This window comes from Desmodus rotundus, chromosome 1 (assembly GCF_022682495.2).
Source record: "Desmodus rotundus isolate HL8 chromosome 1, HLdesRot8A.1, whole genome shotgun sequence".
Classification (NCBI taxonomy): Eukaryota; Metazoa; Chordata; class Mammalia; order Chiroptera; family Phyllostomidae; genus Desmodus; species Desmodus rotundus.
In genome coordinates, this window is record NC_071387.1 from 6,744,979 (window position 1) to 6,769,439 (window position 24,461).

The following is a 24,461-nucleotide window of genomic DNA, read 5'->3' on the forward strand; positions in this document are numbered from 1 at the left end:
CTGCCCTGGCTTTCTCTGCATGTCCAAGGACGCCCGGTTTCTCCTCACACAGGGATGGTAGCCCAGGTACTCCAGTCTCCAGCAGGCTGGATGGGGCTGGGAGACAGGGGAGGACCGGCACTGGGCGGGGGACAACACAGGCTCCACACTCCGAGTCCCTTGAAAGCGCTTGGCGTTAGATAACATTTCGAAACAGAAATTCTTCCCTGACCCCTCCCTCCTCCCCCTGTGATATGTGTGTCACGGGTCAGCTGCTCCTCTGCTGTGGGATTACAACGGCCCCCAGAGGCCAGCTGGCCACTTAGCAAAGGCCCCCCTTCATCGGGGCTCCGAGGAAAGTGGATGGGGAATGCCACTTTGAGGCTGGCCCGGTGCTCCCCACATGTGCTCTTCCAAACTGAGGGACGGGAAGGTAGTGCTCGCAGGCTGGGTTCAAATCCTAGCTCTTCCCTCTCAGCCCCAGTTTCCTTCTCTGTGAAATGGGATAATAATAGTGCCCATCTCTTAGTAACAGCTAACACACTGCACATACCCCGACCCAGGCACTCACCAACCTGTAGAAGCCTCACGACCACCCTGGAACCCATGCACTGCTATTCATCACCCTTTACAGGCAGGGAGGTGAGGCACAGGGGGTAAGCGATTGTGCCTGAGGCCACGTGATTAGTAAGTGGCAGCCCCAGAACTTGAACCCAGCACTCTGAACCCCATTCTACTGCTTTCTAGGAGGACCACATGTGGTCATGCTCAGGAAGGCCTCAGCGCCAGTGCCTGGTATGTGGCAAACCCTCAGAAAATGTTAGTCACTGCTTGTTATGAACCATAACAATCAGACTCACAGAGAAGAGGGCAGGGACCCACACTCTCTCTCTGTCCTGACACACACCGCTAGGGGGGCAGAAGGTCCACCAGGCCTGAGGGGCTTTACGTCTGGGGTGACCTACAGCATGTCCAGGCCCTAGAAGTCCACATTACGGGCGACAAAAGGAACTTGGTGTTCCCAACATCAGCCCTATAGTATAGCATCCTACACCCACATGGGCACTACTTGTCTGCCTGCTGGTCTCCCTGCCAGAACCACAGTGGGTGAGGAAAGTGAGCTATCTCCGCGCCACAGGAGGCCCCCCAAATGGGAGGACCAGTGCCAGGTTGTCCTGGGGCTGCACAAGGAGAGGCAAAGACCCCTGCCCCAAACCCTCCCCCCCCATCACCAAGTCTGGCCACGTGGTGGCCAAGCCTGGTGGGTCTGACACCAGCTGACACTGGGGCATCTTAGCCCAAGACAGTGGCTTCTCTCCTGTGGTCCCAGAGGTCCCAGTGGGCTCCCTGAACTCCTAGAAACATTTTGAAAAGCTGGTGTTAAATATTTGCTTCTTTAACACAAGGCCTCTGGGGTGGCAGAAGCTCCAGCCTGGAACCGGGGCAACTCACTCTGCTCTCTGGGCAGCCCAGGCCAAGCAAAGGCTCTGACTGACTTCACAGGGCTGGCAAACAAAAATGGGGTTAACCACCAGTCAGACTAAAATGTGTGAAGCACATGGCCTGGGGGCACTGTGTGGTACTAGGGCAAGCTCACTAGCAGGGCTAAGCCACTGCTCTACTCACGATGGTTTATTAGGTACCCGCTGAGCTAAGGAAGGGACGGGCATCATCTTATTTCATCCTTACCAGAACCCCAGGAGGCAGGTTTTGGTTTTAGCATCCCATTTTGTAGATGAGAAAACTAGGGCTCAGAAAGGGTGAGTCACTTGCCCAAGGTCACACAGTTGATGATTATGTAGAATTTGGTCCCTGCTCAGTCTGGCTTCAAAGTCCATACCTTTCCCCACTCTTCTGCCCTGTTCAAGGGGTCTTGACTTTCCTGACCTGGTCCTTGGGTCCCTGCCCATGGCCCCCAGCAGCCGCATCTGTTTGGGTTGCTGTTCTATAGAAGGCTGCACGACCCCATCTGAACACCACATGCTCACCGACTGGGAAGCATCACTTGCTTGTCACAGAAGCCTACCTCTGAGACAGAACAGGCATTATTGCCACCCCTCTTACAGATGAGCCTCAGCAGAGCCACACAGCATGCCTGTGGTAACGTGGTCAGAGAGAGACGGGACTGGGTTCCCAGCCAGCTGTCTGACTTCAGAAACCCACGCACCTGGAGCTCTGCGCTGCTGTCCCCCCACATCAGCACCACGGAACTCTGGCACCAGCTCTGTGGAGTGGAGCCTCCTTGTGCTGCCTGCATGCGCACTCGGAGACTCTACGGCCTGCTGAATTGGAGCCCAGGTCCTCAGGGTCCACACTGGGCCACACCCGAGCAATTCCTTAGAAGCCATAAGAGGTAGCCCTGGTAGCTACATTAGAACGAACATAACAGAGTGTGGCCCCACCCTCGGCAGGTACACTCAGCTCTGGCCTCTCTCTTAATCCCAATTCATTTCACCTGGCGCAGTCTCAGTGGACAGCAGGCGGATGGGGAGGGGCTCTGTTTCTTGTACCCACAGCCCAGTGGGAGGAGGAGGTGGAAGGTGAAGCCAGTCGTCACACAGACACACAGTAGCAGGAAGCTTGTAGAGACTTGTGGCACCAAGAGGGTCCTGCAGGATGGGTGGTGCAGTCCCACTTTACAGAGGAGGGAACCGAGGCTCAGAGGGTGCACGCAGCACCTCTGCCCAGGTCTCTCTATTGGCGGACCAAGAAGCAGGGATTCAAACCCAGATCTGGGCTCATTCTACCCTACCCTGCTGCCACCCTGGACAAGCACACTGTGGAAATCTCAAGAATGAATCAATTCATTGAATGGCATTTCTTTTCTGTAAATTTATATAAAACACCTCAAATAGAAGGGTTATTCAGTCACTGGTGGCTTGGAGTTTGTGCTGATAGGTCACATCAGAACCTCATTGTGACGGTAGTTTCTATGACAAAATCCTAATTCTCTTACTTTGACTGTAAGCCATATGACTAATTTAATAACAGCTTTGGAGGGGGACACTGTAAACATTACATTGTAATGCTGTAAAACATCATAAAATGGCAAACACTGTAAAACATTACAATGTCCTGTTACATGTGTACATCACTGTAAGACATTCTGATCACAGAAGTGTTCACATGTGAGTGTGGGGTGGGGGGTGGGGAGGGAAGGGCACAGGCAGGCCTCTTACAATCGAGCTATTGTGTTTGGTCTATTCTCTGGTGAAACCAGCCTATCTGGGCCCAGCAGCCCCACAGTCCCAGCTTTCCCTGCTGCCTAGGCCCCCCAGGAAGGCAGACCCAAGATCACCTCAGAAAAGACCAGAACTCTGTTCTTATCTCTAAGAGATGCCTGAGGACTCGCCCAGCTCCAGGAATGCCCAAACTCCTGCTGGAGGTGGTCCCACTCCAACCTTCTCGAAGGAAAGATGGTATCTCTTAATTACTGCTGAACCAACAATACCAACTCAGGGCCAGGCAAGAAAGGTATCTGTGGAGTGAGTAAGTGACTGAGTGAATGAATGAGTGAGTGAGTGAATGAGTGAGTGAATGAATGAATGAGTGAATGAATGAGTGAGTGAATGAGTGAGTGAGTGAATGAGTGAGTAAATGAGTGAATGAATGAGTGAATGAGTCAGTGAGTGAATGAGCGAGTGAATGAGTGAAGAATGAGTGAGTGAATGAATGAGCGAGTGAGTGAATGAGTCAGTGAGGAAATGAGTGAGTGAATGAGTGAGTGAGTGAGTGAGTGAAGCCAGCCTCAGACCCAGGTGAACAAGCCTCTCAAGCCTGGCTGCTGCATCATCTCATTCTCCGTTGTCCAGCTAAGGTCTCTTTTAGGGTGCCACCACAGTCCTCTGAGCTGTCCTACCAGGACACTGGTCACTCTGCAGTACAAATGCCTGCTCTCTGTCTCACCCACCATCAGTGGCCCTGGAGGGCAGGGGCCTTCCTTGTTCTTGCTCTTCCTCCAGCCCCCAGCGCAGTGGCTGCCACAGGGGAAATGCTCAGGGAGTATGTCCAATGAAGGAAATCTGTGAATTCCTATTTAGTGACCCCGGTGCCATCCTGGCTGTTGTGTAGTCAGAACAAGTACCGTCCTGACCTTGCTTTTAAGAAGCTCACAATCTGGGGGGTAGACGACCAGATGCAACAAGCTGTGTCCTGGGTGCTGTGATGGAAGGAGCCACAGCTGCTCCAGGGAGCTGGAAGAGGGCGGGGCCCTCACCCGGACGGATGGCTGCACACAGAAGTGGACTTGTGGGGTCAGCTTAGGAAGGAAGACGATGGCAGGCAGACATGCAGGAAGTGCTGAGGCAGAAGGAACGGCGCGTGCAGAGGCAGGGAGGCATGACAACACAGGCTGTGTTTGTGTGTGTGTGTGTGTGTGTGTTTTAAGTAGGACACTGACAAGACCAGATGTAAGTTTTAGAAATACAGGCCTGGAGCTGTGCTGTCCCAAAGGCAGGGAGGCCAGTGGGGTCTGTGTGGATAAGAAACCTGGCACTGGAGTAAACAAACCTGGTTGCAGACCCGGCTCCACCCCTTGGTAGATCTGTGGCCCTGGGCAAGTGACTTTGCCTGTTACCTCTGTTTCCTCAACTGTGAACTGGGGACAAGCATAGCCCCTGCCTTACAGAGCTGCTGGGGTCAGTGAGGTGGACATGAAAAGTGCTGTCCCCGTGCTCAAAGGGTAAGCCCATGCCAACAGGCTGAGGCGGCCCTGGTGCCAGCCACTCAGCCTGGTCCCGAAGACCAGCTCCAGGCCAGGCCCGGCTTTCCCCGGAAGCCACAGGGGGCAGCACCATCCATCCAGCCCCAGGCTTCTCCTCCTCTGAGGCTCCCCAGTTCCAGGGCTCCAGCACACATCAGGCTCTGCCGGAAATACAGCAGCCAACTCAGAAGCCGGGCTCTGAAATGGCTTCTGCAGGCTCCCCGCCTCTGCTCTGCTGGCGGGAGCTCCTGGCACAGAGGGCTCAGCGTGCCGGCTTTGGGGGAATCTCAAAATGGCTCCCAGATAATGTGCCATGAAAAAGTAACAGCAGCATCGTTGTCTCTCTGGTGAAGGAAACCAGCTCCCCACTGCCTGACCACATCCCCACTCACCCTGAGATCTCACAGTGTGTCCATGGCCTGCCCCCTCCACGAACTCAGCCCTTCCCTGGAGCCAGCAGCTCCCCACTGGCAGGACCACTAGAGCCCGGGGCATCAGGCAGAGTCAACCCCCCAGAGCCCCTCTTCCAGGGAAACCTGCCCAATTCTACCCTACCTGCTTCTCTGGCTCATGCCTATGTTCCCACCCCCCAGTGACAGGGCTGGCCCACAAGGGCTGGGGAAGCTACATGGATGGGCAATGGAAGGCTGGGTGGATAGACACACAGTTTGTTGAAGGTCTTATGATAGCTGAGCTGGCAGGGTCTGGAACTGGCTCCAGCCTCCCTGGGTGCCCACAAGGTCTGTTGGTGGGGAATGATTCACAGGGAGCCCAGGCTGGGAGGGATGGCAGTTGGCGATGTGGCTGTCCCCACCCTGGCCTCCAGGCTGGCGGTGAATCACCTAGGACAATGATGCACAGTCCCTGATCCAGGTTTTCTAAGGTGAGGGTGCCGGTGCTCATCCCAGATGCCCATTTCAGGGTCTCACCACTTGGATGATCAAGAAGCTCTTTCTAATATCTAACACAGCTCACCCTTGTGCTGGCCTGAAAGCCATTTCCACTTTGTCAACAGTGACCAGGAAGTAATCTGCACCCTGGCCACCAAACAGACAGACATGCTGGTTGGGGGGACACTCCTGGTGGATGTGAGGGCATGGACCTTGCAGCTGACAGCTGAACCCCAGCCCTGATGTTTACTCCAAGTGACCCTAGGCAAGTGACCTAACCCTCCTGGACCTGGGTTTCCTCTACAGCAAGATGCAGATAATAGTAACTTTCTCCCAGGTAAAGAGACTATATATTTTGTTACCCAATCAGGGCACTTTTGAAGGTGCTGGGGGTGCTATTAATAAGCACAGAAGACTGCACGCCTCAGCTGGGCCAGCCAGGATTCATGGTCCCCCATCCTCAAGAGTTGTACGTGCTAATGAGAGGGGGTGCAGCTAGGCACGCTGCCGTTTGCATCAAACAAGGGACTGCTGTTCTATCTATGCTGTTGGTCAGCTGGGCCTGCTAGGATCTTATCTTCTGGAATTTTCCTTTGTCTGGACCCCTCGCACATCCTGCACTATCAATTCATGTGGGTACCACCCCACTGACTTGCCATCCATCTCAACCAGCTTTTTTCCCAACAGTGGGAAAAATTGCCAACTCTGGAGTTGCCTTCCCCTCTTCTGCCCCAGTGTGGGCTGAGCTGCTTTGACCGGCGCTCAGACCTGTCAGAACACCTCAGATACCACTCCGCTTCCTGGCCGCCGGGACCGGATGTCAGGGGCCAGCGGGGCACTCCCGGGGCAGCTGCCAGCTGCAGGTTCCCTCACCGGCCTGGCACAGCCCCCCTCTCGGGCCTCCCGCAGTGCCTGGCCTCCATCTGTGATCATAGAATGATGGGGCGAGGCTGGCTGGGGAGGGAGGGATGGGTCTGTGAGCACTTCAGAGTGGGACGAAGTGTCCCCCTGGGATCTGGATTTAACCCAGAGGGCTCCTGGGGTCAGCAGTCCTGGGGACCTCAAGAGCTCTCCTGTTCTCCGCTGCCTGGGCTTGGGTCAGAGAGCCACCTCTCTGGAGTTGCCTGTGACTTCAGCACTGGTTTCTGTACACTCAGCACGGCCTACCTCGGGGTTCTGCTACCCACTCTGCCACTTAGTAGCACTTCGCTTGATGACTGGGCGAAGTGACTCATGGTCTTTGAATCTCAATAGTTTACTCACCTGCCATTAGCCTTAAAAGCATTTTTGTGGGAATTAGAAAATCGCTGTGATAGAAATGCACAGAACTACAAAGGTGAGGTCTGGGAGCGGTGCTCCCCAGAGCTGCCTCGTGCACAGCCTGCGCCACCACACTGCAGCCCTGAGTGAGCAGGGCACCCCAGGGCCGCCGGGGGGCCCGAGACCGCGTGCGGGGCTGGCAAAGGCAGGCCTGCAGCCGTGAGCACGCGAAACACAGAGCTAGTAAAGCTGCTGCGATCACCACAGCCTGCACGTCTTCCTCCACACGAACAGCTGTGAACCTGCCTTTGCCCACCCCTGCATATAAGTGCTTGGGTGATAACTGGCTGTATTATTGTTGTTAGTATTTGACCCTAACCTTCAGGGCGAGAACTCACCAGAGTACCCCAGGCCAGCGGCTTCTGCCACAGGGCAGGACACACGGCTCTGTCTCACAGAAATAACCGCTCCCACCAAGTGGCCCCTCGCCTGGCTGCCATGCTGTGGAGAGGGCGTGGACACACGGTGTGTGGTCCCACCATGCCAAGCCACGCAGGGACGCTCACAGCGGCCCCCTGGAGGCCAGGAGGCCTCCTCCCGTAAGCGGGGGCTGTCACGCGGCTTGGTCACAGCAGCCCCACTTGTGGGGAGGGAAACCCGTGCATAATGGAAACTCCTCACAATACAATGTGGAAAAGCCATTTCAAGAATCATTTTTATTTTCATATTGAAGCCAAGGAAAATAGTTGGATTTGCTTTTCTTTGTTGGTCATAGGAAGAAACTGAGGAGTGTGGCTTTGATTGGAATTGAGTTCTTCCCCGGGTCTGAAATGGTTGGAATCCTAGGGGGTTATTTCTCTTGGGATGCAGTTAGTTGAATAAATATCAAGAGAGCAAAAGTATACAAACTCATTATTACCCATTAAAAACTGCCAAACTAGCAGAAAACTGAGGGGGGTGTGGTATTGGAATCTTTAAGAAAAATACAGGACTCCGAGGCCAAGGGCGGCGCGAAGTGCACAGCCCTCGGTGTCAGGCTGACCGGGGCCCTGGGCCGGCTCGGTCCTGACTCTGATCTGCCATGTGGCCCTGGGACAGTCACTTCACCTCTCTGGGTTTCTGTGTCCCCATTCATAACAACCTGACTGGATTACCTGAAACAATCTATGTCAGGCGCCCAGCACAGGGCCCTGTTCCTTCCCTTCCTTCTTGTAACCCGAGCGACTCCAAGTCATTCCTGCCAAACCCTGACTCCGTGTAAATGTAATGGCGAGACCCAGAACCAGCAGCTTCTCAACCGGTCCCACCACTCACAACGTGACCTTGAGCAGGAAGACACCGTTGTGAGCTTCCGCTTCCTCCCCCTCGGAACAGCACACAACTGCTACCTAGCTCTGAACGTCGTAAAGGTTCAGAGAGAGGACGTGCACACACAGGGCCGGGTGCGCCAGTGCGGACTGCCCAGTTCAGCTCCCCTTTTAAAGGGCAGTCTCAAGAAGCGCTCTTTACACACAGCACAGGCTCTGGTGGCATCTGCTCGCCTCTGACTCCCCACTCTGTGCCAGGTGCCGTGTGACATGCTGGGGACACTAAGGCAGGCAGGATGCAGTCCATCTGGTGTGCTGCTTCAGGGCTAGAGGTGAAGCCACCCGAGCCCCAGGTCAGAGCCTGGCTGACAAAGCCACGCCTCCTCCCTGCGATGGGGTAATTAACTCTGGCACCATCTCAGGGGCCAGGGGATGGGTTCAAGAAGACAGTAAAAGTGCCGGACACACTGCCTGCGTGTGGCCAGCCCTCCTTACCATGGGCCCGGTTCTGTTATTCCTGCTCTACTGCCGCAATCACATTCTTCCATCTCCAGTTTCAGAAGCCCTTCCATGTTCCTCACCTTGAGTATGGGATGGGTTGGAACACCCCATTTCCCAGGAGAGGCTCAGCCCTCAGGATCTCAGGTCCCAGAAAGCTGGGGGAGCCCGCACTTGGGAGGGAACAGAACTCAATGGTAAACAGTGAGTCCCTGCCTGGTCTTGAGGCCTGCCTGGGGAGGTTTGGAAGTCAATCCTTTCCTGGAGTCCACTGTCTCCCTGGGCCTCTGGCAGTTTCTGGGCCAGGGTGGAGACCCCTGCTGGCATGGGCACCGGCAGGGAGAGGTGTTTGTCACCAGCTGAGGCAGGTGAGCGGCCCTGGAAGGCAGGGGCAGGCCCACCCTAGCCAGGAGGGCGGCTCCTCCCCATTGTTCTGGGCTGGGTGTGGCTGCTGGCACAAGAGCAGCCGAAGCATGTTGGAAACCAGGCAAACACTCACAAACTCAGCCCGGTTTCCATTAACGTCACTACAACCCTACCTTGTGGCCCAACCCAAACTGGAGGCTCCCAGGCACCTTTCTCTGCCTGGCCTGAAAGGCCTGGGCTGGCCATTGGCACCGTGCTTGGACTGTCATTCCCGGGCCAATGGCTCAGCGTGACCCCTGTCACTGCCTGCTGGCTGTCACAGGTGTGGCCTGGACCCAGGCTGCTCACTGGAGAAGCCCCCAAGGGGGCCGTGGGAGACAAAACCTTCAGGTCTACAGCTATGGTTATTGTAGCATAAACTAATGTGCAATCAGAGAGTGGGGATGCTGATGCTTGTTTCACGACTAGGACCAGATTCAGTACATTTCTGTGTAGTCACTAAGGGTTTGAGGGTTTGTGGATGAAAAGGGGGCCACATGCTAAACCTGACAAGCTCAGGGGAGGCCGGCGTGGTGGGCCCTACAAGCTCAGAGACCAACGTGGTCACACAGGGTGGTCTGAACACAAAAACCCCTGACTAGAAGCAAGCGATGGCAGGTAGGCACGTCCTAGGCCTGTAGCTTCCTTGACAAATGTCAGTCTCTACCTGGAGTGAGCCTGTCCATTGTCTAGAATAACACACCTTTGAAATGTCAGAGTGACCTTCGTTTGTAGAGCCCCCAAGACACAACCCTAGGCAGGACACCACAGAGTCCCTGCTTGTTATCTTGCCCTCCACCCCCCGCATCATCTCTATCTGCTGGAGATGTTTATTAGCGTTCTGTACCCACCAACGTAAAACAAGCATGCGTCTCTCTGTTTTGCCTTTCTGTCCAATCCCAGATACACCCCCTTTCTTTCTCCCTCCCCCTTAATCTACCGCCCACACGTTTCACGTAACTCTCCTTACATCTCTGCCTTTGATTCTAATGTAGAAAATAAGCTGCGAAACTGCAGTTCTCCGGAGCCTTTTCTCAATCCGCTGAGATTTTGCTTTCCAGCAATTGTCATCGGTTTGGCAATTTATAAAAATTCTCTACAGGTTTGGATGTTTCTTACTTCGACAGGTTTGAGTACATCAGACCAGGGCTGAGTCCTGGTTCTGCCAGGACTGTGTGATTTTAGGGAAGTTACTGAGCCTCTGAGTCTCAGTTTCCTCGTCTGTAAAATAAGTGTAACAGTATCTACCTTAGAAAGACATTGTGAGACTTCAGTAAAGTTGAAAACACGTGCAAAGGCCTAGTGCAGGGTCAGGTACCTAGAGGACACTCAGTTGATGGATGTTATGAAAGCTACAAATAAATACAATAAATGGCCTCCTGTGCAGCCCCCCACCCCAGCACTCACTCCCTGGCCTGCCTGCTGTGCAGCCCCCGACCCCAGCAGTCACTCCCTGGCCTGCCTGCTGTGTCCCTCATCCCAGCAGTCACTCCCTGGCCTGCCTCCTGTGCAGCCCCTCACCCCAGCAGTCACTCCCTGGCCTGCCTGCTGTGTCCCTACCACAGCACTCCCACTGCCTGCAGCTGTCGGTGGGCATGTCTTTTCTTTCAGTCCACACATACTTACTGAGCTCCTAGTATTTCAGGCCACATGCTCGGCACTGTGAATGGAGTAGTGACCAAAACAGACCCCTGCCCCCCACCCCACCCTCATGGAGCTTACATTCACAGGGGCAGGTTGGGGAGATGCTGTGTCTAATGGTGATGAGGGCACTGGAGGGGCCAGGCGGTGAGATCACAATCTTAAGTAAGCAGAGAGGACCTCCCTGGGAAGGTGATATTTCAGCAAAGACCTGAGAGAAGCAAGGCAGCGAGCAACGAGGGAAGTGTTGTAGACAGGACAGAGCAGGTGCAAGGGCCCTGAGTCATAACTGTGCGTGAGGAACACCCGGGAGGACAGCGCAGCTGGAGTGCTGTGAGTGAGGATGAGAGGAGACAGAGATGAGGTCAGGGAGAAAGTGGGGCCAGATCAGGGGGCCCTTAGAGACCAGTGAGCTTCTTCTCCAAGATGAGCAGCCACGAGAGGCTTTTGAATTGAAGAGTGACCCAAAGTGACTTTTTACAAAAGGATCACTCTGGCTGCTGGGATGAGAACAGACTGCAGTGGGCAAGCACAGGAGCAGGGAGACCCGTTGGGTCCCGGCGAGAGGTGATGGTGGGTTGCACCAGGGTGTGCGGGAGGTGGGAGAAGCAGTAGGATTCTGGGAACATTTCCAGGATACTGCTGTTATCGTTTGGTGGTGAATTAGAGGTGGGTATGAAAGAAAGAAAGGATGGTTTCAAGGTTGTTGGCCTGAGCAACCAGAAGAATGGAGTTGCCATTTACCGACATAGGAGAAACTGGGATGAGCAGGCGGAGAGGGAGGTAGGATTGCTAGGAGTTCGTTTCTGGGTAAGTGAAGTTGGAGGTGCCCAGCAGAGTGCCCAGTGAAATGCCAAAGAGAGAGTTGGATATTTGAGTCTGGAGTCAAAGGGTGAGGTCTAGGTTACAGAAATAAACGTGGGAGTTTCCAAGGCTTACAGGCAATCTGAGCCACCAGACAGGAGACCACCTTGGTGGAAAGGCGGACTGAGCTCGGGGCCCCAGGACACAAAGAGGAGGGTGAACCAGTGGAGAGGACTGAGAAGGAGCAGCCGGCGAGATGGGAGGAGAGGGTGATGTTTGGGAAAGTAAGCCCAGGAAGGGAATGCTGTTGAGAGGCAAAGCACTAATGAGGACCAAGAACTGGACATTTGGTCTGGCAAATAAGGCCACGGGTGATTGCATCTAGAGCACTTGGCGTGGTGGGGGAGGGAGCAGGCCTGACAGGAGTGAGTTCAAGAGAGAACAGGAAGAGGGGCTTTCTGGAAAGACTGAGCACAGGAAATTCTATGAAGGGTTTTGCTAAAAAGGGGAGTGGAGAAATGGAACAGTAGCTGGAAAAGGGATGTGAGGTCAAGAGAGGATGGTCTTTAAGCTGAGAGAAGTGACAGCGTGATTGTAGGGGAGATGTGATCACATGGGAGAGATGGGGGAGGAGGGTCTTTAAGTAGGTGAGAGGCGGGATCTGGGCATGTTTGTCCCCTCCCTCTTGGCCTGACCAATTCCTAAGTCATTCCTCAAGGGTCAGAGCATAGGTCATTTTCTCAGGGAAGCCTTCCTGACCCCTCCAATAAGGTCAGCTCCCAGTTACACTCTTCCACTGCATATGCTAGTCCCCTCACAGCACTCAGGGACCACGTGATGACAGGGAAGCCCCATGAGGGTTGGGGCAGGCTCTGTCCTATCTGCAGCAGCCAGCGCACCGCCTGGCACACCACTGATGTTCTAGGGACATCTAGGGAAGGTATGAATGGTCCAAGAACAGAACTCAAACAACTCCAAAGACACATGGCTGTTTTCTGCCCCCGCCTGGTTCAATCACGTTGCGATGATTCGAACTGTGCAGTTGTGGCTATGGCAAATATTTGGGTTTCTAAGGGCTCAGTTGTTTGTTCCTCTTTGGGCTCTGCAGCTTGGCTAAGACACGGACCAAAGCCATGGGACTGGACACATTGTTTCATTGACATTGTCCACTAGAAACCGAACACATCCCATACTATGTCTAGCAATTCATTCATTCAACAAATGCTTGCTGGAAGCTCACCTGGTGCAGCACCCTGGTAATACAGAATGGTAGCAGATACAGGGCCTGCCCTCGCGGAACGGGGAGTGCAGCCGACGGACGACACTGCAAGGAATTCTGATGCATCAAGATTGCAACTGGGGTCACAAAGGAAAGTCCAGGGGTTATGAATATGTAGAATGGGGAGACTTAAAGGCCTGAGGAGTGTGAGGCTGAGGAAAAGGCAGACTGGGTAACTCCTGCTCTGCCCCCCTCCCAGCTTCCAGCCGCCCTCTCAGGCTGTGGTCACTGGGGCTGGCTCCAGGAGCAGCCCGGCTGAGGCCTCCTGCCACAGAGGCCCCGGTTTCCTCCCTTTTCCTTTCTATCTCTGCCGGGGCCTGCCTGTCTCCTTCTGTTGCTTCCAGAAGGGCTGCCTCCTGAAGCTGCGTGTTTGGAAAGATCTGCCTGGTAAGAAGGCTGAGCTCATTTATGGCACAGGCCACTGGCAGTGATGGGACCGTTACTGAGTCTCCCCTTCTGTTTACTTTCAGATTGTTATAGGCTCTGTTTGCAAAGGACAACCACCATTTTCAAGGACCATGAAGCCACTGTGTGTGACATGCTGGTGGCTGGGACTGCTGGCTACCTTGGGAGCTGCTATCGGCCAGAAGGATGGTTTGGAGGGCACTGAGGAGGGCTCCCCAAGTGAGTTCATTTACCTGAACAGGTACAAGCGGGCTGGCGAGTCCCCAGACAAGTGCACCTACACCTTCATTGTGCCCCAGCAACGGGTCACAGGTGCCATCTGTGTCAACTCCAAGGAGCCCGAGGTGCTCCTGGAGAACCGCGTGCACAAGCAGGAGCTGGAGCTGCTCAACAACGAGCTGCTCAAGCAGAAGCGGCAGATCGAGACGCTGCAGCAGCTGGTGGAGGTGGACGGCGGCATCGTGAGTGAGGTGAAGCTGCTGCGCAAGGAGAGCCGCAACATGAACTCTCGGGTCACACAGCTCTACATGCAGCTCCTGCATGAGATCATCCGCAAGCGGGACAACGCACTGGAGCTCTCCCAGCTGGAGAACCGGATCCTTAACCAGACGGCCGACATGTTGCAGCTGGCAAGCAAGTACAAGGACCTGGAGCACAAGTACCAGCACCTGGCCACGCTGGCCCACAACCAATCGGAGATCATCGCACAGCTGGAGGAGCACTGCCAGCGGGTGCCCGCAGCCAGACCCATGCCCCAGCCGCCCCCCGCCACCCCGCCCCAGGTCTACCAGCCGTCCCCCTACAACCGCATCATCAATCAGTTCTCCACCAACGAGATCCAGAGTGACCAGAACCTGAAGGTGCTGCCACCCCCTCTGCCCACCATGCCCACCCTCACCAACCTCCCGTCCTCCACAGACAAGCCATCGGGTAAGTTCCTTCTGGAAGCCTGCTCCATCTGCGCCTCAGAGCCAGGCACGAGGCTCCCCTTGGCTGTGGCCACCAGTTGGGGAAAAGCCACAGCAAGTTGAATTTCGGCCAACATACTTGCACAATCCCCTAGCAATCCCTTGGGTCAAGCTGCTGGAGCCAGTGGGTGCTCCAAGGCAGACCAGGAAATGGGAGGTCTCAGGAGAGAGCAAGTACTCTCTGGCTTCTGACAGGAAAGAACCCCAAGTCTGTGGTTTTCTGGGCTCTGCATTAGATGCTCTGTGTTGGCAAGTAGGCTGTCTCGCCTGCAACCTCTTGTACCATGCTTGGCAGAGAATTGGCGTTTGGTAAATGCCCACTGAAGAAACAACAGGCCAAAGGAAAAAGTGTGTTCACGTTAAGAGCATGAGAAACACATTGTAGGGGCTGAGGGATAGGAAGGATTACTTTCTAAAGCCCACACATTTCCTAGAGTCTACTGCTGTCTAGAATTTTCAACGCTGATTCCTTAGACTCTTGAGTACATTTTTCATAGTAAAATATGGCAATTCTCAGAACCTCACGATGGGGGAGGACGGAGTTGCTGGTACGTTCTGAAGCTTGACCAAGTGTTGGTGCCGGGCACCTTCATGTGTATCACATGATTAACTCCTGCAGCTCCTTAGGGAAGACTAACAGGGTTAGGGTCCTCAGACTGCTGGCCTTCTCACTGTAAATCCAGGGCTGACTGCTCTGTGCTCTGGGATTCTGGGAATCCTCACTCTGGGAAGAGCATAAGCCCAGCCCCCAGAAGCTCAGTCTGTCATTCACCCAGGACCCTGTGAACCTTCCAAGTAGCTGTCATATGAGAACTAGATTCATCTTTGCAAAAACTAACCACGTATCTTCTCAAAGTCAGTGATTTTGGCACCACTTCACTGAATAAGCAGGAAGCCATTTTTACTCAAACTATCCTATTTTATACTTATTTCACACTTCTGAAAATGCGATTATGACTGGGAAGAACAGCTTCTTGCTAATTCCAGAGAGGGGCTGCATCTGAGTCCAAGAGGGTGGCCTATGCAAAGACGAGGGTGGCACTGTGTGCAGGTCTACGGGGGCGCGGGGCAGAGCACGGGGGTGTGGGGCAGAGCGGCCGCCCATAGCGCCTCCCAGGAGAGTGTCCTAACCGGGTGTGCTTTGGAGCAGACTGACCTGGATTCAGACTCAGGTCCCCGTACTGATTAGCTCTGGGACGGTAAGCAAGTCACTTTACCCACAGAGCCTCAGTTTCTTCATCTGTCAATGGGGGCAGATTAAAATAGCGCCTACCTGAGGATTAAATGAAATACTGCAAAAAAAATGTGTCTTACACAATGCAAATCCATGGTAAATTTCAGTACGTGGCAGCTATGAGTCTCCTTTGGTCTTGGCGTCTTCATCTCAAAACAAGGAGACTGAATACACAGTCCCTTTTTAGCTATAGTGTTCTACAGCTGACCTACAGTCCACAGATCCATGTTCCGCTGTACACGTGTCTATTTACATCAGAAACTCCAAAAGACAGGGCAGAGTGTGCGACTCCATCTCCACAGATACCCAGAGGGTGGAACATGCCCTCTGGGCACCAAGTAATCCTACTGGGAGTCAGGCTGATCTCATTAGACAACAAATAGATCTCATCTAAGCATCTCTGGTTTCTGACTCAACAATTTTGGAACATTACTGAGCTTCAACTGAGCTGACAGATATACAGTGTAGGAATAAAGACCTAGGTTTGCATCCACTCTCATTAGCTGTTTGCTCATGAGAAAGTTACTTAACTCTGAGCCTCCATTTTCTCCTCTGTAAAATGGGAACAAGAGTCCTAATATCGCACGCAGGCTTGCTGTGGAAACTCAGTGTAGGCAGGCATGTCGTATCATGTGCCATAGGACGCAAGGTATCTGCTGGGGCACAGCCAACAATGGCAGGGCCCCTTCTCTGTGCTGTCACAGAGCTGGAGTAGGGGAGCAGGTGAAAACCACGGTGTCTGACCTCCAGGAACTCAGTCTGCGGGAGGTGGTGGATACAGGAATGCTCTGGGATCCACCCATCACCCAGCAGTTCTCTCCCATGAAATCAGCAACTCAGGTCTGACGAAGGCTCTCTCTGAGAGGAAGCACCTGTCGAGGCCACAGTCTCCAGAATGTTGGGAGAATTTATGGGGCCAACGTAACAAAGTGCCTGAAACCAGAATCCGTGAAAACTGTGGGCTGGGCAGTCACCGCGGTGGTACTACAGTGTGCTGCGTGTCCCTTAGCAGGACACACGAGTGCTACTGGAGAGTAGGTGGCATGGCCGAGTCTGCTTGGAATAGAAGGGGAAAGTTGGGCAGAAGCGGGGATTTCAGTGTTGCGTCTTTAACGATTTATGTAAGAGTTTACCAGGTGGACTTGGGAATCGGGAAACTGTGTTACTAGTGGGCCCCTGATGCAGGTGAGTCTGTGCAAAGACACAGGGGCATGGCCCTGCTGCTTCACCTGCACAGTCCAGCGTGGGCTTGTGCAAGGCCCCTGCACTCATCCAACCCCTCTCTCCCGCTTAGGAAAGCACACCTGCATGGGAGGGAAAGGCAGTGGTTTCATTATGGTGATAACTTAAAATGTGCTATAATTTACCTTTAAAAAAAAAAAAGCAAGGCTTTCCCACACATTGGTACTGAGTGTTAGTAACTTATGACCCATCTGCCAACTGAGCTCCCACACCAGGGCTGCCAGCTGAGACCTGGCTGTGGAAGTTGTAGGGGCAGACAGAGCCCTGAAGGGCATGCCTGGGGGCCCTTTCCTCTCCTGGAGTTGGGATTAACTGAGAGGAAAACACAGATGGTCTCTCTCAGCCAATAAGCAACGACCTCTTATCAGGCCTGTTCTGAGAGCTCAGGGGCAGGTTCTGGTCCTGGAAAACAAAACCTCCTCTATGCTCTTGCCCAACAGATTCTTTGTTCCTGAAGACACCACTCAGCCAGAAACACCTTTGCAATTAAACACTTCTGTACCCGAGCTTTGGCAGCTTCTAAATCTTTCATTCTACAATCTCAGAGCAATCTCAGAGCCATCCACTCTCTCCTCATTGTCTGGGCCACTCAGCCTGCAGCATGCCCTCCCCCAGGGGACTGAGGGAGCCCTGGCTGCTTCTCTGAAGCTACACTCACCAACTTGCTCCCAGCCTGACAGTCGGAGGCTAGCCCCAAGCCAGGCCCAGGCCTCAGAGCCTGAGTGAGGGAGACCCAGGCAGCTTTGGCTTCCTGGGCAACTCAATGGAGTTTTGTCCTGTCCCTCTCAGGTTTGGCCAGACCTGGGGGCATTTTGGTTAGGATGATGCTTGTGATAAGGTCTGGGGCCAAATGGCTCTGCCAGTGGCCCCAGGGTCCTGCTGCAGCTGCCCTTCTTTCCTCTGTTCCCCTTCGCTCTTTCCACGCTCACACCTCCCCTGTCCTCTGTTAAAGAGGAAGGCTACCAGGCTCACTCAGAGGCCAAGGAAAGGGCGGGATGGAGCCTCAGCTCTGGCCTTCTCTCGAGATGGTTCCAGGAGGCCTGGGACACCATTCCTCAGCCAGGCACAGGCCAGCCCTCCTGCCACGCACCTGTCCTGGGCACTGGTCAGAAAAGGAGAGGCAATATTACCTCTGGCTGCCACAGTGAGGCCTTGTCTGAAATGAATCTTTTAAAAACCAAGAGGAATAGCCACTTCTAGCCATTTTCACTCTTGAAAAGAACACAACCAGCTCGGTTTGTTTCTCAATGGAATCAGAAGGGGCCATAGAATCATGAGTTATTAGAGCTCAGTAAGGGCCTCTCTGCTGCCCTGGCACAGCCTGCCCATCCCAGAGCCTGAGCCTGTCAGTGGCAGAGCCAAGATCAGACCCAGACTTCTAACATCAAGGATGTTGAAGTTCAGGGGTTAAGTAACTTAGCCAAGATTACTCAGCTAGGTAAGGAGCTCAGCCAAGGCTCAAACCCAAGTCTGTCTTAAGCACTCTGGGATACTGCACATTTCCACGGAAAGGCTGGAGGGGAACTGGTGTGAAAATCACTCTATAAATGCTTGACTTGGCCACAGGTGCCAGCTGCCTGGGACCTGACCCTGTATCACTATTCCATGCACCAGGTTCCAAGCAGCTCCTTGTAAAAGAGCTCTGGGAACAGAGTCGGTGGATTTGCTACTCGAACTTTCACGTTTCTAATGACACGGGACATTGTCACTGCAGACCCACTGATACAGCGCTGCCTCCTTGTTTGGAACCAGTTGAACCCACCCTCTGTGGCCAGCTCGCTAGTCACACAAAGGGGCTGCTGTGGCGAATTTATGTAGTAGACTGTATCATAACCCTGAGATGAACCCCATCCCCCAAAAAAGAAATGAAAGAGCAAGCAGAATTAAGTTAGCATAATAGACCAATTGAGCTCCCCCACAGAAAACATAATATGTACCTGACTTCTAGTAAATGCTAAATGGACCCAACTGAGGCTGTAGATAAATCTGATTTTTAATTGTATCAAATCTGGACAAATTCTCTAGGTTTACTTCTTAGCATTTCAATGTATAGCTAAGTCTAAAGTCCTCATTTCTTTTTTTTTTTAAGATTTTATTTATTTATTGTTAGACAGAGGGGAAGGGTGGGAGAAAGAGAGGGAGAGAAACATCAATGAGTGGTTCCCTCTCGAGCACCCCCTACTGGAGACCTGGCCCGCAACGCAGGCCTGTGCCCTGGCTGGGAATCAACCAGCGATCCTGCTTTGTGCAGGCTGGTGCTCAATCCCCTGAGCCACACGAGCCAGGGGTGAAGTCCTCATTTCTTTAAATAAGTTAACTCTAGTTATATAAAAATTAGTAGCTCTGATCTGCTCGTGGGGCCACATTAGGTGGCAGCCACGCTGCCTCCCTGATAATAACACAGGACCAGCCCCTCCCCTACAACAGACGGTCTGTGGCCAGGGAGGCTTGGGCAACGTGAACAAGTAATTTCCTAGATGGATTTTTCCTTCTACTTCACTTCCCCCTGAGAGGTGGGGAATATGTACATTAGGTTGCGGTACCCTGGCGCAGTGGCATGTTTTAAGATAGAGAATGAGATGTATCACACTGTGGCTTCCATTCCTTCTGGAGGTCAAGCAACTGTCAATCCAGGTGAAAAGCTGTTGGTCAGATGGGCGGACCACCTCCAGCTGACTGGGCTTCTACGTCTGCACGGCTGTGGGGGACCGGGGAAGCTTCTGGGAACTGTGATGATGGTGAGGGGGCACTCGCCACCACTGAAGGGTCCTTCAGGCCACAGAGGCTGGGGGGGGGGACCCAACCCAGCTCTCTTGCCTCCAGAGCTTGTGCTGTTCACTGCTGCGCTGTGCTGTCTCGTTTCTAAAATGTTATTGTTGAACAAAATCAGATTCCCAAATTCATTTCGGACTACGTAATGCAGTGGTATTTCAGAGAGCATTCTTTGCTAGCTTCTTCATAAACAAAAGCCACTCCAGTTTGGGCTGGGTCATTTTCCTTCCAGCTTTGCTTTCTCTTTTCCCCTCATTGGGCACCTCTCAGGGACCAGGTCACAGAGACGCTGGAAGTGTAATGATGGCAAGCGCTTCCTCTATGATGCAGGCATTTTCTAAGACAGACATTTGGCTCGATGCTCAGGCTATTCACGGCACCGGGAGATAAACTATCAACTTGTTACAGTTAAAAGTGGTGACCTGGCATCCCGTGGCCAGGAAATCCCAACAGCTCGGCACTTGGCAAACTGAAAATTATCTAGAAAACCCTGGAGCTCAGGCATCTGCAGCCAGCTCACTAGTCCCACAAAGGGTTTGCTGTGGCGAATTTATGTGGCACACTGCATCGTATGCCTGACAGGCTTCCCCGGGAAAAACGATGAAGAAAGCAGAACTGAGTTAGCATCCGACTACGGGGTCTAAACAAAGTTGGGCGGGTCTGTTGCTCGCAATGGGCAGTGTGCTGCTGCAGAGTAACGCTGTGTGCTTCCCAGTGGTCTCTGTCAGGACCAAGGAAGGGCACAAGCAGCAGAGACTGCTTACGGGGACACTGCAGACAGTCCCTCCTACGATCCCTGCAGCAGAGCTGCTCAGCCTCGGCTCCCTGTGATAGCTTGGGAGGCGGAGCATGTGAAATAAGCCTGAGGACCCGGGTCCCGGATCTTACCACGAGTCAGTGGGGCTACCAGACCCAGGGTGGTTTTACAGCATTCTTTTTTTTTTTAATGAATAACTGATTTTCCCCTAATAGATTTTTGGGATACATTAATTTAAGTTAAAATTACTGTACATATAGGGAATAATTTCACTAAAAATTTTTGGTTTAAGTGACAAATGTAAGTTTTCTTTATTAAATTTCTAAATTTGAAATTAAGTGGCATGCTAGATGCACATCCAAAAGAGCAGAAAATTCCTAACGTGCTGACCTTCTACTGCACGCTGTCCAGACGTCCTCACAGCAAAGGTTTCCCCTCCCACGGCTTGGTCTGCATCCCGACTATCCCCTTTTGTGGGGTCCCTGTTTCCAGACGGACTTATCATTATTGGTTCTCGCACTGCAAAGACTAGAGTGAAGATGGCAAAGGGATTGCAGCTGATGGCGGTGAGAAACTGGGAGATGCGGGAAGGCACGTGGGGTGCTAGACTGGGAAGATCACCACATGATCGTTGCCCCGAGAAGGCTCCTGCCTGAAGGAGCCCACAGGCTGGTAGGGAGACAGACCCCCACCGATCCTAAAGCGGCGCGATGGCCGCAGCGCAGTGCAGTGGGAGGCGCCGGGGCCCAGGCCGTCCACTTGCACCTGTGTGGGCTCTCTGAGCCTTAGTTTCCTCACTGTGGCGGGACTCGTGGGGGTGAGGTGAAAGAGCGTGTAAAGGCTCCAGATGCCTGTTACTCATCACCCTCATTATATTCCCGTAGAGATAAGTCTATGAGACATTATGGGAACCCCGAGGAGGGTAAGTAGCTCTTCTGGGGTTGGGGAAGACTTCCTGGAGGAGGGGATGGGGAGGGCTGAGGGCCTTGCAGATATATTCTCAGAACTACTGCCAGCAATCACCAAGAAATCACGAAGACCAAGCTTAGTGCTGGGCAAGCTGTCCTGTTTTCAGAAAGAGAAAAAGGACAAAATACTAGAAATAGATACCAATTGGCTGTGGTCAACCCCAGAAAAACTATGGAAAAGATTATAAAAAGGGGTTTGTGAGCATGTGGAAAACTAAAAGGTGATCGATGAAAGCCAACATGGGTTTTAAGAACAAGCCCATAAGCTAACTCCCTTTCCTGGAAAAGGCCGAGGGGCTGGCAGAGCACAGGACACCACCAGTCCGGTATCGTGAGCGGTGACCATAGGCCTGACAGGTTCCTCCGAGATGTGCCTGAAGAACAGCACTGCCCATCTCCGGGCTGAGAGAGCCCCGGTCACCCTCACCCCTGCACCCAGGCAGCCTCCGCACCCCGGGACCTCCCCTACCCAAGGAGCCTTGCGGCAACACTGCCCCCTGCCCCAGGGGAGCCTCGGGGCTCCACCCCACCAGTCCTGGGGAGCCACAGAGAGTTGCTCACCTCTGCACACGGTGAGCCCGCCACTGCCCTCCTAGTCTAACCTCTTCTTTTTAAAATGTGAAGTCCTTGTTTCTCCTCCTGCCCAGGGTATTGATGGAAACCAAGCAGTGAGCACGGTGTTTTCCTAAGTGTCCTCTGGGAAGCGATACTGAAATGTCTGTTTATCCTGAGGTCAAACAAGCGGGAGCAGGGTCTCCGTAAGCTCTGCATGGGCCCCAGGAGTTCCTACCTGGGAGGCCTCAGAGCGTATCGAAGGCTTTGAAATACAACCGCCTCACACATCTGCTATAATTTTTTACGGTAGGAATTCTCAAAGGATTATAATAATTTTGCTTTTGAAACGATTGGGCCAAGAGTAAGACAATCAATTTATGGATAGCTCGGATTTCTCAGGCATGTTCAGGAATTCTCAGGAAGTGAGAAAAACCTACCTATAAATTGTTTTCAAAAGTAGTCACATTTTAATGAAGACTAAATTTAACAATTAACAAATTTGACAAAATGTTACATTTTGCAGACATTTTACTATATGCTTATAAATTTTCATTTTGTAGTTTTCTTTTCATATTTTAGAGCTCATAAATTTCCTTAGGCCTCAAACACCTTCATGAAGCCCTGAGAAGCCCGCCGGCCTGGGCCCTGTGCCCACCATCAGAGGGCACGCTGACTGGCCTGAGCAGTGGGCACCAGCATGTGGGCCCTTCTCCCAGCAGGGCCAGACACCATGCTCCTACGTCAACTCTGCGGCCCTGCAGGAGCCTGAGATGCCTTTGGGAATATGCACCGGTGGTCCCAGTGTTTAGGTTACTGTTTTGTACTCTGGTTCACTGAACGTGGCGACTGACAGAGAATGCCTATGCTCATAACCAAAATATACCTTTTCCAAGCCTTCTGGATGAATGAGACACGAGCAGCACCTGTAACTGGTCTTGCCCGCCGCCCTCCCCAGGCGTCTGCTCTCCCGCCTGCGCCCCGCGCCCAGCACTCCTGCCACAGGCCAGGCTGGGACTCGCACCTCAGAGTTCCACACGCCCCGGCTCTCAGATAGGGTAATTTGGCTAAATAATTCCAGATCCAGTTTCAACAACTCGTTGTTTCTCCTGTTAGAGAAACATTTCAGGGAGCGGTGGAAAGACTTGTTTGGAGAGAGACTGTCAGTGGGAATAACTGAAAACAGCAAACGGTTCTCATGCAAAAGCAGGGTGTCTTGGTGATATCACAGCAGCCCCTCCCGAGTGCCCACTCGGGAACTAAAACGTCCCGAAAATGTTTCCCATGGGCTGCAGGGACCTCTGCATGGCCTCAGGTGGTCAAGTCCAGAGATCTGGGTGTGGGGGTACAGAGGCCTGTCAAGCTGCAGGACAGCCATGTGATCTAGGAAGGACTCTGCTCCCCCCCACCCTTACTCCAGGCACAGACAGGGAGAAGAGGCATCACAGCTGCCCACACAGGCCCTGCGGTGTGCCCACTTCTTAGCTGCTGGCCTTAGGGGGAGCTTCCCGTCAACCTGGTCAGATGGTCACGAGGCCACGTTTCCGTAGTGGGGGGGGGGCGCCTGCACTGAAAGGGATGCAGTTGGTGAGCCCACTGCCCTGCTGGGGCCTGAGGGGGTGGGCACGGTGAGTCAGGCTGATTCAGGTCTGTTCCAGACCCAGGGAGGAAAGTGGAGTCACACATCAGTCTGGCCTGGCTGCAGGCTCTGGCTCTACCAGAAAGGCCCTGCATTGGGGACAGCATGCTCTGTGTCTGCCATCAGTAAGGGCTTCCTGGCCTCCCCAGAGGCCATGTTCCTTCTGTGCCTGATCCCCCGTCCGTCAAGAACCCTAGACAGGAGGAAGGAGGCAGGGAGGAGACTTTGGTACCCAAACCTGATCACCCCCGCATTTCCCAGGTCTCACACTGGGATTTGGGGGTCCAAGATCTGTATGCTTTGTGGCCCCATTGCCATCCTCGTCCTCCCTGGGGCCTCCTGGCCCCAAGTCCTTGTGTGCGTTCCACACCCTGTGTCACGTCTATAAGGGGCCATGCAGGCTCAGCGTGGCCATGGTGGCTGCGCGTCCCTTCATGTAGAACGTGCCAGTCGCCCCTCCACCGAGAGTGTAAATACGGCCTTTATGGAGAGGAGGTTGGGGTGCTCACTCTGCTCGGAGCCCTGGTGCTGCCGAGTTAGTGTTGGCCTGGCGCTCCGGCGCAGCTGCCCTTTCAGAAGGAGAGCCAAGGGAAATACTGCCGGGCACTCTGCACTGTTGTGAAGGGAGAGCTCTGCCCATGCACACTGAAAATGCCGCTTCATTGACAAAAAAGATTTCCATTCCTCATTTCAATGTATCTTTGTGGTCCTCTCCACTGCAGTCCTGGCTTTTGAAATATGCCTTTGTGGAAAACATCTCTCAGTAAATAATCTTACACTTAGTCTTGGAAATTTAAAAGCAGATACAGTGGCTTGTTTGTGTGGGGTGGGGGGCAGGGGGAGGTGGGGAGTGGGCCACTTCAAAACTATTAGCTTTCACCTATCAAAGGACAGGAAGAGAGAACCCTCCCTGGCACCTGCCCTGGCTGGCCTTGTGCTGCTGGGTGCTCTTGTGTTCGTGAGACCCTCAGAAGAGGTAGGGTCCTTCCCCCCCCCCACCCCCCCGGTTCACAGAACAAAAACTGAGGCTCAAGGACCTGTCCAAAGCCCCACTGTGAGGAGATGAGGCCGCCGATTTAAGCCGAGGGCCCCTGTGCCTGAGTTTGGGGTTCCAGCCCCAGCCCCACACTTCTGCCACCGCGTCCTCAGTTAGAGTCGG

General features: G+C 53.5%; 2 protein-coding genes across 14 annotated transcripts in view; one reads left to right on the plus strand and one right to left on the minus strand.

Annotated features, from left to right (window-relative positions):
• Positions 1-24,461, minus strand: part of RALGPS1 (Ral GEF with PH domain and SH3 binding motif 1) — a 268,377-nt gene that overhangs the window by 84,310 nt on the left and 159,606 nt on the right. The window lies entirely within an intron of this gene.
• ANGPTL2 (angiopoietin like 2) overlaps positions 1-24,461 on the plus strand; it is a 34,477-nt gene that overhangs the window by 1,148 nt on the left and 8,868 nt on the right. Inside the window, exon 2 of the mRNA XM_053920606.1 lies at positions 13,236-14,100. Coding sequence (XP_053776581.1) covers positions 13,284-14,100 — 817 coding nt within the window. The 5' untranslated portion in view covers positions 13,236-13,283. The remainder of the gene's footprint in view (positions 1-13,235; positions 14,101-24,461) is intronic.